The following is a 16717-nucleotide window of genomic DNA, read 5'->3' on the forward strand; positions in this document are numbered from 1 at the left end:
CACTTGCAAAAAAAAAAAAAAAATGGCGCCATTCAGAAGACACTTTAAACCACGGCTTTAACCACCTTAGTTAAGCCTGAAAGCCAGGCTGTGTTCAGAAGGCACCTTAAAACGTGGCTTAAACCACGGTGAATAAGGCTTCTTGCTTTAGTCACCATAGCTAAATCTATGGTTTAAGATGTCTTCTGAACTCAGCCCAGCTTTCTGGCTTAATCATGGTTTAAGGTGTCTTCTGAACAGGGCCACTGTGACATCAGAGGGCAAGTTGCAGATTCAAAATGTAGCTGAGCACATTATGCACAAATGCATGATGTAACTTACTGTAACCTGGTGCCTTTTTTTTCTAGGCCAAAAAGCCACTTTAGGTGAGGCTATTGAGAATGAAGCATCAGTGAGAGGGGGAACTTCATTCTTTCCCTACTAACTGCTTTTCCTTTTCTCAATTTTCCCCTTCCAAAGAGACCCTCCAACCTAAGACAAGGTCATAAGGCATCTTGCTGCCACCTCCCATTATCTGCCACCTCACTCTGTCTAATGGTAGGGCTGGCTCTAAACATTGTACATTCATTTGGACTTGCTACAAGTGCATTATGCGATTAACAAAAGTCCAGTTGTGTGTGCTGTTCAGACAAAGTAGTACTTTGTCCATCTTCTGTGCAAAGCTCTGTTCAGGCAATAAGCCCAAGCAGGATAAATGAAGCTGCATGTATTGGCCCTTCCTCCAATGTCCTTGGGTTCCCTGTTCCCGACCTTGTCAGGTTGAGTGCCAAGGTCTGGGGGATGGAGGTTCTACTCATATTCACTGAAATGCGCATAGAACTGTCCACATGATGGGGACTACTACTTGCTGCACAGAACTAAAGAGCTCCAAATTGTAAAAGGCAGCGCCCTAGAACTAGAATCTATTGGGATTGGGTTCTAATTGAATGTTTTGAAAGGGCACTAAAAAGCATAGCTAGCCAAAAGCAAATTTATGATTATATATACAAATAATAATACCAGAAATAAACTAGATGTTAAAGGATATCTGATATTTTCATGTCAATACACTTAATTACATAGCCCGTGTGACGGTGATTTAGGATTTCCAGATTGGGCTTTTAGATATTAGATTCAGTTTGATCTATGAATCTAGGTAGAACAATACTATGGTTTTAAACACAGACATCTTTCAAGTACTAGAAACCTGGCCACCTCAGTAATTTCACAAATTTGCACATAGCTCTTTCTCTTCTTCATATCCTCCACATCTGTCCATTGTACTTCCCTGCTCCCAGTAAACAGATTAAGGGTGCAATACTAAGCATATTCAGATAGGAAAAAAGTCCTGCAATTACCACCATACCCAGCATGGCTGGTTGGAGGGATGCTGGGAGTTGTAGGGCTTTTTTCTGTCTAAACATGCATAGGCTTGCACACAAAGTGTGCTTCGGCAATTGTTAAAAATGTAACAAATAAATAAATAAATAAACCATTTGCTCAAAGCCAGAAGCTGTCATTCCATAACCAAAGTGATCTTTAAATAGCTAAATGTGCTGTTAGATAAGCGGTTAGAATATGGGTCTTTCAATGTTCTTCAATTTTAAATGCAAGAGCAGCTGGCTTCTTAACATTTTCAGTTTATCGGGGTTAGTGAAAGCCTCTAAATCACTCTTAGAGTTGTCAAGCCAACATTCTGAAATGGAAAATTCAGTTTTGCAGCCATCGCTTTGGGCTAATTCCTAAATAGTCACTTCTCAACAATCAGACCGACTGTTGATATAAATATTTACTAACATGTTTTCAATGGAATCTAGGGCTGCTCATGTATATGCCTCTGGGATGTGTAAAGGGGGCAGGGTCCCATTTACATAAATGAGCATGTTTTTTAACTGACTTACTATCACTTACCCTACAGTAATCCTTCTGAAGTGAGCTTTTCTTTTGCTCTTAAGTAAGTGCTTGTTTACAAAATTCATTGCTCTGGTGTAGCATCTCCTAGACCCAGTATATCCATTTCAGTCTCTGGTTTGATCACATTTTCAGGGCTGAATCAGAAGTCAAACTGAACTGAAAGAGTCAATATTTCTGGCAAGGTCAAGGGCTTTTTACTCACCTCTCTTTGAGCCCTAGATAACAGATAAGCAATAGCAGGTTTCTCTTAACCTTATCTCTACTGATTTGAGGCTACAGTTCTGCAGTGACACACAGAATTGCCCATGCAAGGAGTGTGTGATTGAAACACTCTGCAATTGCTTGTCCATGTAGATAGGGCCATTGTAACGTCAGGATAACAACTCTGAGATAACAACCTCCGACTCATGATTGCATGAGCCTTCTGTTCCTAAGATGTTCCTGGGTTGTAACTATTGTTTCTAAGGATAAGAAGAAGGAAAAATAGGGTGATCATTTGGGGCTGCCATTCCCATTGTGTCTTTTGGACACTCCACATATTACTTTTTAAAGAAGTGCACCATATATGTTTAAAGTGAACAGATAAAAAAGTGAACCATGAATGTGACAAACATCTGTTCACAAGCATATTATTATAAAAACATACATAGGGGACCTGGGATTGGAATCCTGCTGAGTGCATATTTTGTGGCAAGGCCAGGTACATTACGACATAATGTACATCATGGTCCTTTATGTAGGTTTTTGTGAGCATCTGCTTGTGTATCCGTGTGTGTACAAACTTGGTTAAAACATTGTTTATTTGTTCAGTTAAAGCACTTCTAATGCTCTTTTCCACAATTGCTGTAGACACTGACAACAACATTTCATGCAATGAACTAAACTAAAAATAAACACTAAAACTGTGAAGATTAAAATCTACCACAGCAACACCATCAAAGCCAAAACACATGCCACTCTTTCTCATTCCACAAAGCTGGGGCAGCCACTAAGAAAGCCCTGTTCCTTACCATTAAAACTGTTATTTCCCTAAAGGAGAGTAGTTAGAGCATGTGCTTAATTAAGATCTTGTGGATAAGTTAAGGAGAAAGCACTCTCTAAGATGTGTTGGTCCCAGGCTATGGTGTTCTTTAATACTGAGAACCAGCACTTTAAAATTGAACCTTGAAGCTCACTGACAACCAATGTAAATATCTCAGAACCAAGTGAATATGCTCTTTCCTGCCAACATCTACGAAGAGGTGGGTTCTGACATTCTGCACTAGTTGCAGCTTGTGAATCATCTTCAAGGATGGTCCCATGGATAGTGCACGGCAGTAGCCAACCCTTAAGGTAGCAAAACATACATAACATTTTTAAGGTCTCTCCAAAGGGAGCACATCTGGCATATCAGATATAACCTTCAAGTTATCTGATGGAATGTCTCATCCCTTAATGTCCTACTTAATGCCTGAGGCCTTCCTCCAGGTACCTCTAACAAATGAGGCAAGATGGGTGGCTTCAAGAAAGATGACCTTTTCAGTGGTGGCATGCTCTTTATGGAACGATCTCTCAAAGAAGCTTGCCTGGACATCAGTGTTATGGTCTTTCTGGTGCCAGGTGAAAATCTTTTATTCTCTCAGCATTTTAAGATCTGCTTTTAATACTTTTAATATTTTATTCTGCTGCTAGTTTTGTTTTGTTTTTATGTGCTGAGACGGTTTTATTCTTTGCCGCTGGTTTTATCTCAGTTTTATTCTGGACTGTTTATTTATTTTATTTTTACATTTGTATTTTATGTTCTTAATGTATTGTAAACTGCCCAGAGGACTTTGGTTTTTGGGTGGTTTAAAAGTACAACAAATAAATAATAAAATAAACAGATAAAAACATTGCTGGCCACTGCTGCCACCTTCTTCTCCAATGCCAGTAGCAGCAGATCCAGGAAGATGCCCAAACTAAGTACCAGTTCTGACAGAGCAACACATTCACCATGAATAGCAGGTAGATTAATGGGCTCAAGTTACAGGAAGCCAGATTCCGGCTGGACATCAGGAAAAACTTCCTGACTGTTAGAGCAGTACAACAATGGAACCAGCTACCTAGGGAGTTCATGGGCTCTCCCACACTAGAGGCATTCAAGACACAGCTGGACAGCCATCTATCAGGTGTGCTTTAAGATAGATTCCTACAATGAGCAGAGGGTTGGACTTGATGGCCTTAAATGGCCCTTCCAGCTCTGCTATTCTATTATTCTATGAGATTGTATATATCCCTAGCCATACTGGAGATGTATTGCCTTAGGGTTCTTAAGAAGAATGAAAAGAGTTTTTTTTTTCCTTTGTTGGATCAAAGTAGCTGGGAAAGAATCAGCTGTGAGAGCAAAATGTTTGTTCTGAGGACTAAATCAAAATAAAGTGTCTGCTTTCATGGTATTATAATAGATTGATATAGGGTTACTATGGATAATATTTATTTAGATGCGTCAGATATACTGAGTACAAAAGAGCTGCTCAAATGGGAATGGCAAAGAACAGCCTGCAAATGGGCAGGCTGAAATTATGTGTAATTCCGATGAATAACATAAAACTGTGCAGCACCCAGCTGGTGCTCCTCCTCTCCCTGTTTCCCCCCTCTCCCCAATTCTAGATGACGGAACAAATGTCACACCATGGACAGATTATCAATTGGTTGCATGAGTCAGATCTAAGACATGATAGGTCAGTCACCTACTGTGAAAATAAGCAGTGATGCGTTCGTAAACCAAATCTGAATCTGTTCAAGTGTTCTAAGGCATCGAGGCACAAGTAAATACCAATGGCATAGGGTGGATTGCTACCTCCATTCAAATGGAAAAGTCAAGGGGGCAACACTAATTTGGATAGGCAAAAATGAGCATATGGAAGTTAAGGGCATTGCTAAGGAATAATGCTGACTTGATACAAACACACCAGAAGTACCACCACTCCCACTAACATATGGGTATGTTGCAGATGGATTTTTGTGTGTGTTATTTCTACATGGCACTAAGGGACATATACAAGACTATGGGCAATGTCCAATGAGGACATTGCACTTAGGCAATTGACATAGTACTAGTGTAAGCAACCTCTTGTGCAGCATCAATGGTGTAAGCTGACACAATGGGTTTTCCAGAGAAACTTGTGCTGCCATCTTATGTTATTGGCATAAGGCCACTTACGTTAGCACTACTTTAGTTGTGTAAGTGCAGTGGCCCCGTTGGATACTGTCCCTTGCCTTTATTGTGGATTAATTTGATCAGAATAACTACTTTTCTGTTTCTCTCCTACTCTCAGGCCTTAGCTAGACCTAAGGTTTATCCCGGGATCATCCCGGAGTCATCCCTGTTCATGTAAATGACACACAGGGGATTCCGGGAGCAGGCAGGGATGACCCCAGGATGATCCCAGGATAAACCTTAGGTCTAGCTAAGGCCCCAGTCACTAGTACACAAACACACAAAACCATTTCAAATTCACGAAGGAGAAAGCTTCTAATTGGAATTACAGGAGACCGTTGCTGAATGGGATTAATGTCTGCATAACTATTGTAGAAGGATCTTGGCCATCGGGATTGAGATGGCCAGATAAGATATTACTAAATTAAGTTCGGTATGGAACCTCCGTTTTCATTCTGCTTTCAGCTATCTCAGAAAATCAATGTTTTGTCAGTGTTAAAGGATCATAGTGTAGAAGCCGCCTATGTCAGTGTTTCTCAATCATTTTGAAGCTGGGTGCAGGAAGCTGTGAATCAGGACAAACATTAATGGTTGTTTTTACAGGAGTTTTGCCCTTTCTCACACCTCTGCAAGCCCCAGTCTGTTGTCTGGTGTTGAGCCAAAGGACAATTCCTGATCATGAGCTCAGGGGTGGTGGTGGTGGATACGTGGGGGAACCTCAGCTGCTATTGTTCTTCCAATAGCAGAAACCGAGCATTTGAGACCCCTTCACAGTTTGAAAAATGATATCTACATTATGTTCAATACACATAGGTTGAAATGAAAACCTTCTGCTCATATATTTTGTGCCCCTGGCCAAGTTCTTCATCATTTAATTTCTTTGTGATTTACAAATTTAGCACATTTGATTTTTAAAAAATTAACACATTTTTCCTGTGAACGTATTATTTCCAGTTTCCCAGTTAGCATAGAGGAACTGTGATTACTAAATACAGGCCTCTTTCATAATATAATGTATTCCGTAAATCCTATTAGATTATTAGGTAACATAGTACAGATTGCCCAACCCAGTCATTTGAATGCTATTCTTTCTTAGTGCCTTTTTGTAATCTGGTATACTTGATCTAAATTAAATTATGTGGTTCCTACTTCCTCATATAGTTTTGGTGATGGAATAATCAATGAAGTATATCTAACAGATGCTAAGAAGTACATTAATATATTGAGGGGATCCCTGAAACTCTAGGAAAAACACCCCGGTTTTAAGGAGTGTATTTGCAGTATAGAATTTTGCATCTGTTTCATTAACACTTTTTGGTATAAACAAACCTATTGCCCATGTTCGCAATACACAGTCACATGTACTTAGGTGCCATTGAAATCAGTGGGGTTTAAGTATGCCTATTTCTGTACTCGATTGAAACTGTTGTGTTTAGAAGCAATTTTAGACATCAGCAGCTATGGGCATCTTCCTGCTCAGATTTCAAATCTTTCATGGAACTATTACCCAGGGGACGTGCAGGACAAGTGATTTGTGAACTCATGAAATATAATTCAGTCCAATGCTATCTCAGCAATGAATTCGTAGCACTGGCTACTAACTCTCTGGCCCCCACTGCACAATATGTGGAGCTGCTTTTAAAGATGGTTTAGACCTTTCAAGTGATGCATAATGCGGGGCCTGAGCACTGTTAAGTGCTAGGCAATCAGATCATATGACAGCTGTATTGTACCAGCTACGCCATTAGGCAATGTGTTTCTGGGACCAATTTAAAGTAATAGCCTTGGTTTTTAAAGGCCTAAATACTTTGAGTCCAGGTACTAGAAGGAGCACCTTTACCCATTCCATCCTCCTCATACTCTGAGATCAACATTGGAGGCCTTGCTTTTCTGCCCACCTGTCAAAATAATTAAGATGATGGACACAAAGGATAGAGCCTTCTTGGTAATATCCCAGTCCCCACCCCCACCCCATTTGTGGAACTCTGTTCCAATAGATGTCCACCAGGCCCCATCATTGTAAGCCTTCAGGTGGGCCCTAAAGACTTATTCATTTATCTTAGCATATAATTGACTCAGGTCTTTATTTGGCGTCAACATGTATATACTGTAGTATTATCAGGTTTTAATTGTCAATTTTTATTTTTGTCATTGTTTTTATCATTGTTTTGTGAGATTAAATTCCGTATGCTGCTGTGGGAGGGTTTCCACTAAAATGTAGCTAATCAGTCTTTTACATACATACATACATACATACATACATACATACATACATAAAATGGAGATCATAATGCAAGGCTATGCTTACATCGTTGTTCCATGAATCCCTCTATGTGAAGTCCTGAGTTTTAGAGAAAGCAATTTAGAAATGTTATTTAGTGTTTTGGAAGTTTCTGTGTGGAATGTTTTCATTTCATGTGCCACTTATCTCATCAGAAATGCTTTTCTGAATTGCATAAGGCTATTTGGAGTTCTCTCTCTCTCTCTCTCCCTCTCCCTCTCCCCAGCTTTCTCTCTTTGGCCTTAGCTAGACCAGCCTTTATCACAGGGCGAACCCTGGAATCATCCCTGTGCATCCAGATGACGCACAGGGGATCTCGGGATCAGGGAGGGATCATCCTTCCCTGGCCTCAGGAGACAGCCCTACTTTGGGCCCACTTTTTCTGTGGTCCCGCGGCTTGAGCCGGCTCTGCACAATTACTCGCATGGAGCCGGGAGCTGTGCCCATCGGGGCTAGGGTACGGGGAGTGGGGAAATCATTTTTTTAAAAAAACTAGCTTCAGTCGCTCGAGCGCTTGTGTGCTGCCGGCCCTTTAAAAATACAAAAAATGGCGGGTGTGATGCCTCTCTTCTTGAGGTCGTCGCGCCTCACATGTAAACTGGGGCGAGATCTCACGTTATTCACAATGCGAGGTCTCCCCTCCTTTCCCCAGGACTTTACAGTAGGTCTAGCTAAGGTCTTTCTCTCTCTCTCTTTTTTTTGTGTGTGTGTGTGGACATTTCATGCCAAAATGTCAAAGTGAAATGAGATCCTGATTCATTTGCTGTCATGAGGTTTTAAAGAAATAAATGATCATAGTTAAGTTGTGTAAATGTAAGCACTGTTGCTGTAGTTCTTGCTAAATGAATTGCTAAATGAGTTACAACAGGAAGCAACAGAGAGGTTATTTACATGTAAACTAAGCATCAGTGTAACTGGAAACTGGTGAATAGCCGATACTGACAGTCCCTATTTTTTGGTAGCTGTCAGTAGCAGCTGTCTTTGCTCTTATTTTGCTTTTAAAGACATGTTTCAAAGAATACACACACACACACATGCCACACTCACCTGTGCTCTAGAGGTGTCATTCTTCATATTTCAGTCCTCCTTCTTTGGCTCTCTGGTAGTTAAATCTCTGAGTGGACTGGAGGCATTTCAACTGTGATACACATGCATGTACATACATGTATGTGTTACATGTACACTAAGGCACCTTATAATGCACAGCCTCCTATGCTACATTTTTCTGCTGGAAACTGTAAGAATATATTATAGGACCAGTTATCGCCAAGTAAAGTAATACAGTTCAGAATGTAGCCAAATGTATAATGGGGCTGGGGTCTTCAGGCAGCGATCCTTGGTGCAAAAACGAGGGTATTATACAAGGATACAAGTGTCCCTGTATTCATCTGTGAAATGTTGGAGGAGGCTATGAGGAACTGTATTCATGCACTATTAATTACAGAATCAAAACAGCTATCACAAGCCCAACAAAAAAGTTTTGAAAAGTGTATACCAGTCATTACATGATTCTTTTTCATTGCACACATGAAATGTGCAAATTTCTAAAAGCAGCTGTGTGCACAGAGACATTGTGGGGCCTACTTGTATGCCAACCTCCATTCCCCTTTACTTTTCGCATGGCACAAGCGAATTCTGTGGGGAAATAGTGTTTTAGAACTTTGGAAGGGACTTTGTGGCATCAGTATGAATTCTCTCATGCTTATACTCCTCACACACTGAGCAAGCATTTACATTGTCTACTTCAGCTTAGGGAATTGCTAGACACCCTCACTCTGTCAAGACGTTACAGATTGCATAGCTGACACACTGGTCCTTGTTAAGAGCTGGGATGAAACATGGAGGCCTGAAATGCTTCAATTCCAGGCCTCCTCACAAGAGTGGCTTCGGACATTATGTTGATGCACAGACAACTGGAAATGCCTTGATCTTCCTGATCCTCTGCACCCCCCTTTTATCTAAATTCGAACTTTTACACCTATCTCACCCACCTGAGAGATGTGAAACTCAGCTGGGATGTACTCATGGAACACTATTTTGCAATAGAAATGGCTGGTGCCTTGGGGGCTGATCTGGAAAGGGATAAAGACACCCACATACCAATCTACGCTTACACTAGAATAAAAATGGGAAAAAAAGCTAAAGTAATGACTGCTTTGGCCCAGCGTTTCAGAGAAACAGGACATGTGAGACAGTTGTACTTCTTTTTCTCTCTGCAGTGAAACCACTCTCAGTTATAGCAGATTCTAATGGCTTTTCATATTCTGTCAGATTTTATTATATTTATATCCTGCCTTGCCACCAAAAACATGGCACTCAAGGTGAAGATTGTATTCTTATCTTAATTTGTGATATAATTTGTTGCAAGTTGATCTGAGGGGACTTCTGACAGAAAAGCTATTTATACCTTTCTATACTATACTATACTACACTATACTATACTATACTATACTATACTGCATCGTACTATACAGTACTAATAGTGGTACAGAACTGGCAAGAATTTTCCATGACGTATTCTACTAAGTAGTCCTCAGATTCCTTATTTCTCAGGTAAGAATCATTAAGACAGATCAAGTGACTACTTCAGCTCTGCTCTTGTATTTCTGTAGGTCAAAGGGGAATTGCACCTGGGAAACTGGAGACTCCAGGTTCAATGTTTCATGACTCAATAGGCTGTGCAGGGTTTTTGTAGCCTGATCGGCTATTGTCTAGCTAGCATTTTAAAATATTTGACCAGTTTCAGTTATCTCCCAAAGCTTAAGTGTGCCAGACGATCACAAAGGAGAAAAGACTCAACCATCTGATTACCCAAATTGACTTAGTCTGAGCAATGTCAAAAGAAACCTAAACATTGGCGCTTGGAAATGCAATTTGAATACACAAAGAGGCTCTCTTTAAGCCCACCTTTTCGGGAAGAAAGGTATTTAAGTGGCAAAAATGAAGGAGTAGGGGATGGAAATCCTTGTGAAATGTGACAAAGAGCCAAGTTCAGAGGACAATTAATAGAAGTATAGCTTCCAAATCATGTGAGGTACTGGTTCCTCTCTATTCGGCCCTGGTTAGGCCTCATCAAGAGTATTGCGTCCAGTTCTGGGCTCCACAATTCAAGAAGGACGCAGACAAGCTGGAGCGTGTTCAGAGGAGGGCAACCAGGATGATCAGGGGTCTGGAAACAAAGCCCTATGAAGAGAGACTGAAAGAACTGGGCATGTTTAGCCTGGAGAAGACAAGAGTGAGGGGAGACATGATAGCACTCTTCAAGTACTAGAAATGTTGTCACACAGGGGACGGCCAGGATCTCTTCTCGATCATCCCAGAGTGCAGGACACAGAATAATGGGCTCAAGTTATAGGAAGCCAGATTCTGTCTGGACATCAAGAAAAACGTCTTGACTGTTAGAGCAGTATGACAATGGAACCAATGACCTAGGGAGGTTGTGGGATCTCCCACACTAGAGGCATTCAAGAGGCGGCTGGACAGACATCTGTTAGCAGTGCTTTAAGGTGGATTCCTGTATTGAGCAGGGGATTGGACTCGATGGCCTTATAGGTCCCTTCCAACTCTGCTATTGTATGAAGTCCTTCACTGTCTCATCCTACTATCTGCTTTGGCCACCAAGCAGTGTTCTCTGGGAAAGGAAGGAACTTCTCCACCCTCAATCACCACGCACTGAGCATCCAAGTAGTGTGTTTAGCCACCCATCCACCATGCACCCCCATTGGGAATTACTCTTTGGCAGAAGGATAACAAGCTAGTCAGCTTGATTGACAGGGCTGGAATAAGGTTTTGCTCCAACATTGTAAAGTCATCTTATGAACTTTAAATAGAAAATATGACTTGAGGCATGATAAAAATGCTTCCTTATGTATAAAGGATCACACTATCTCATTCCTCCCACCTGCATTCTTTAAAGGCTTCATTGGAGTGAGGAAAGTTTTTAATATTTTTCAACCATAATAAAATGGAGCAATTTTTGTTTTGTTTCTTATATTCTATAGATGAAAGAACTCTACAGTAAAGATGATCTATTGGCTCAACCTGATCAGAGAACTTTCTGGACTAATGATGACCCAGGTAAGGATGGAGTATACATTGCCTTTAAGCAAGCAAAGATAAATCCTTCAGAGTCAGAACACTTCCCCCTACAACAGCCTTCCTCAACCTGGGGCGCTCCAGATGTGTTGGACTGCATCTCCCAGAATGCCCCAGCCACTTGGCTGGGGCATTCTGGTAGTCCAACACATCTGGAGCGCCCCAGGTTGAGGAAGGCTGCCCTAAAATGTTTATTGCAGTTTTTAAAATTCATAAAATGTGTGTATATACTATATAAACTAACACAGCCTTTTGTTCAAGTGGGATATGAGGACTGTGAAGGAATTATTTTGGGTTACTTTGGTTGAGAACATAAGAACAAAAGGACATAAGAAGAGCTGTGCTGCATCAGACCAAAGGCTATCTAGTCCAGCTTTGTGTCCCTACTGCGGCCTACCAGATGCTCAAATCAGATGCTCACAAGCAAGGCATGAGAGCAATCGGTGATGCAGTTAGGTCATTTTAGATTCTGGACCTCATGGTCTTAGGTGGGCGGGTGGAGGGCTTTAGATGATCATGTGTATTATTCCCACCACTACCTAAGAAGAACATCAGTAGAGCCTGCTGGATCAGAACCAAGGCCCACCCAGTCCAGCATTCTGTTTCCCACAGTGGGCAATCAGAGATGCCTCCGAGAAGTTCACAAGTAGGATATGCTGAAGGCAACAGCACCCTCCTGCTCATATTCACTAGCAACTTGTATTCAGAGGCATGTTGACTCTGATCCTGAAGAAAGCATATAGCCATACTGTTGCAGACCTCTGTGTATTGTCCCTTGAAAGACAGCCTGACAAGGGGAAACTCAGTGTCATATAACCATTCCATGCTTTACAACTTCTTTTACATTCCAGATATCTTAGAGAGTGCGAGAGAGAAAACAAGACAAAACACAAACTTATTGGGCAACTCTATTTTTTTAAAAAAAAAAATGGGTTGAGGGAAATAATCTGAGCATGTACAGTTTCACATTTTAAACTGACTTCAATCTTAACAGCAATATGACTGCAAAAATTAGATGGAGTTTGTTTCTGCTGCCCTGATGCTAACCAGATAAGCACAATTTTCTTATGGGGGTTAATCTAATAAACTCTATTCAGACAATGCACTAAACTGGGGTGGTTAAGTGTTTTCAGCTAAACATTATGGCTTAGCATGTCATGTGAACCATTCCTAACCATGGTGGCTACATAATCATGGTTTAAACATGTTCACTGCCATTTGCTGCAAAAGTTTTAGCGGCCTAACCATGGATTTGTGTGTTGTCTGAACAAGCCTATAGAAATATTTAAATGAGCATCTGCAACCATACAGATGTCCAGCTGACCAGCCCCTGACTATAAAATGTTTTTGAAATAAGGATAAAGAAAATATTCTGTAGCCAGCCGCAGTAGGCCCATGTCAGACCAGGTGCTGAAGCTGGGCCTCTTTGTGACTTCCCCCAACACTCTCCAAGTGGCCATTTGGGGCCCTATCTGGGCTGTGGAGCCCTGGACATGGCCCCAAGGTCCAGCCCTATAGGGGGGGAATAGTCCTCTCCCAATTGCTCCCTATTGAGCTATATTCAGAGGAATGCTGCCTCCGACCCAGAAGGTAGCCTACAGCCATCATGATTGGCAGCCATTTATATTCCTCATTGAGAAATGAGGGACTCCAAGTCATTGATCTCCTATCATCAGCTCCTGAGAGGACCATCAATGTCCTGAGAGGACTGTTGGGCAGCCCCTCCCCCACTTTCCCTGGGGTTATTTAAGTCCTGCCTTCCATGAGAGATGGCAGCATTGAGGAAGCCCAGGCAGGGAGTCTGTGCCATCAGCTGCTGAAGAGACCTTTGATTACTCTGGGAGAACTAGGCTGACCATATGAAAAGGAGGACAGGGCTCCTGTATCTTTAACAGCTGTATTGAAAAGGACATTTCAGCAGGTGTCATTTGTATATATGGGGAACATGGTGAAATTTCCTCTTCATCACAACAGTTAAAGCTGCAGGTGCCCTGCCCTCTTTTAAATCTGGTTACTCTAGTATAGCTCCTGCACTTTAACTGTTGTGATGAAGAGGGAATTTCACCAGGTTCTCCATATATACAAATGACACCTGCTGAAATTCCCTTTTCTATGCAACTGTTAAAGATACAGGAGCCCTGTCCTCCTTTTCATATGGTCACCCTAGGAGAACTATATTCTGGTGTTTGTTTCAGTTTTTATTTTTGTTTTGGTGATGTGCTTGTTTGTTTAAGTATTTCAAAAATTGTAAACGTTCTTGGATTCCATGGCAGAAAGGTGGCATAGAAATGCATTGAATACATACATACATACATACATATCCTTATCCTCCACAAATGTGTTGAGACCTTTTTAAAGCCATCTAAGTTGGTGATCATCACTATATCTTGTCTATGCTTTTTAAAATATGACAAGCTATGAACCAGGCAGGCAATATGGCCCATTGCATTCAGTGGGTCCTGATCTCAGGGAAGCATAGACAGGATTTCAGCCTTCAGAATGTAAGAAGAGCCATGCTGGATCAGACCAAGGGTCCATCTAGTCCAGCATTCTGTTCAGACCATGGCCAACCAGCTGTCAACCAGGAACCTACAAGTGGGACTTGACTGCAACAGCACCCTCCCACCCACGTTCCCCAGCAACTGTTACTGGAAGTAGCATATAGTCATCAGGATTATTAGCTATTCACTTGCACCCCAACTTGCTCATTTGTTAGAGTGTCTGCATAGAAATTTAGCAAAGTTGCTTGCACAGTGAGTGGTCTGGCAATTTGTTACCAAATTACCTGGTCCCTCAAGCAACTTTTAAGAAAACCTGAAACTGAAAACTGCATAGGGAAGTGACCGGGAAAATGCTGGAAGGGAATGTCTCTTGGGCCGATAAGGCACAATAAGGCTAATGATCACTTAAGCAATCTGAGAAGGGTAGCTGTTTAACTGCCTCTTTAGTTTATCATGTTCTAACCCCATTCTGGCATTTTTACAAAAGTGCAATAAGTGACTTCAAGGCTCCACCATTTGTTACTGTTCAGCTGATAGGAGCAAGAATGGGTGGATTCTAATGATCAGTATCTCACTGAAATGCTTAAGTTCTCTTGAGGTCCTTAAGGCTTTGTTCACATGCGATAACTTTGGTCCAACTCCTTAGGGATTTTAAACATGGGATATATGTTTTTCAATCTGTTCCCCAGGTAGATTGATTTACATAGGTCACTTGGAGGGGAGAGATTCCTTAAAGAAATATCCCCATAAGACAAACAAACATTTCCTTAAGGAAAAAATAATTCCTTAAAAACAATTCCTTAAAGAAAGATAATCTTTTAAAGGAATTTCTCCTTAAAATAAACCAAAAATTGGATTCGATCACAGCAGAGCATATATTCATATGAAAGTGGTAAGAGTTTAGATTCCTGGCCTTCAGCTATAATATAAAGTAAAGGCAATATGTGTGAGAACGTTTTTACTACAATATGGGGGACATAGTTTGGTTAACAAATTCACTCTGCAGGTCATCCACTAGAATTGCCATCTTTTCCAGGCAGGACAAGTGTCAGAGCTGTGTGACAGGCAGAAATTCAACTTGCAAAGCATTCCTGCATCACTATGTAGTTATGATGGGAAATGTTTGGCCAATTCCCAAAAGACATCAGAGTGGTGACAAGCAACTTCATGTCACATATAGGGGTGTATCCAACGTTAGTCCTACTTAGAGTAGACCCATTGAAATGGATCCAGCTTAAGTTAGACTAATGCTGGACACAACCCATAATGTCAATGATGAAGGAAGAGACACAAAAGATTTTATAATTATTTGTAATTACTGGGATGTAATCAAGTTGTGTATTTAATGTCTCCCTCTAGTTGGCTTTTTATTTTTACTAAATAAAATATTCATAACAAAGATTTGCATATGTATCTTCACCTTTATTCCTGGGTTGCAGTTGTTTTGCCCAGATCAAACGTCAGGATTTAGGGAACCTAGGAATCAGACTCAGTCGCTGGTTCTGCATGGGTGGAACCTACTTAAGGTGACCATATGAAAAGGAGGACAGGGCTCCTGTATCTTTAACAGTTGTACAGAAAAGGGAATTTTAGCAGGTGTTATTTGTATGCATACAGCACCTGGTGAGATTCCCTTTTCATCACAACAGTTAAAGCTGCAGGAGCCCTGCCTTCTTTTGTATCTGGTCAAGAGGGCAGGGCTCCTGCAGCTTAAACTGTTGTGATGAAGAGGGGATTTCACCAGGTGCTGCATGCATACAAATGACATCTGCTGAAATTCCCTTTTTCTATACAGGTGTTAAAAATACAGGAGCCCTTTCCGCCTTTTCATATGGTCACCCTGAACCTACTTCCATTCTCTACTCTAGCCAAAACAGGCATTACCTTTAGTTTGTGTCTAGTAGGTATACCTTATTTTCATTTTCTTTCTCTGGAGAACGTGCAGGGCTCTGATCCAGATCTTAAAAGCTCCCCCTACCATCCATGTTAGGGTTCCAGTTTGCACTGGGACCTCTGTGTCTATTCTAGGCATGTTGGAGAAATCTGCAACAGCATCAATTGAGTTCAGATTTCTATGAATACAACCCATGGATTGTGGAGCGACCCAGCTTTCCCTGAGTTGCACGGATTCCACAGAAGTGCAGCAGACTATTTGTTTGTTTGACTTTTACTTTCTGGAATTTTACACAAATTTAGTTGTAGAAAAATACATTTTAAAAAACCAACCAAAAATGACCATTTCCCCCATGGGCTAAGGCATGAAAACGCACATCAGGGTGTGTGTTGTGTTGCGCGATTTGAGGGCAATTTGTGTATTTTCACAAATGTGAATTTGTGCAAATACGAATTTGTGCAAATTGAAGAAATTAGGGGGAAAAACCTGATTCCACCAGTGAGTGGATGACAGAATGAAAGGAACCTGCGTAAATGCAGATGGAAAGGATTTTTCAAAATTCCTACATCCCTAGCCTACTCTGGAGTAAACATGGGATGGAGCCAACATGGGGAGAAAGAAGTGTATGTGTTTGTGTGTGTGTATGACACACACACACACACACACACAGAGAGAGAGAGAGAGAGAGAGAGAGAGAGAGAGAGAGAGAGAGAGAATCATAGAATAGTACAGTTGGAAGGGGCCTATAAGGCCATCGAGTCCAACCCCCCCCCTCGATGCAGGAATCCACCCTAAAGCATCCCTGACAGATAGCTATATGCCTATGGGACATGCACACACACACACACACACACACACACACACACACACACACA

General features: G+C 41.3%; 1 protein-coding gene across 1 annotated transcript in view; it reads left to right on the forward strand.

Moving 5' to 3' along the window:
• The window catches only part of SGK1 (serum/glucocorticoid regulated kinase 1), an 85718-nt gene that overhangs the window by 42712 nt on the left and 26289 nt on the right, over positions 1-16717 (forward strand). Inside the window, exon 3 of the mRNA XM_063124650.1 lies at positions 11354-11440. Coding sequence (XP_062980720.1) covers positions 11354-11440 — 87 coding nt within the window. The remainder of the gene's footprint in view (positions 1-11353; positions 11441-16717) is intronic.

Source organism: Elgaria multicarinata, chromosome 4 (genome assembly GCF_023053635.1).
Source record: "Elgaria multicarinata webbii isolate HBS135686 ecotype San Diego chromosome 4, rElgMul1.1.pri, whole genome shotgun sequence".
NCBI classification, from domain to species: Eukaryota; Metazoa; Chordata; class Lepidosauria; order Squamata; family Anguidae; genus Elgaria; species Elgaria multicarinata.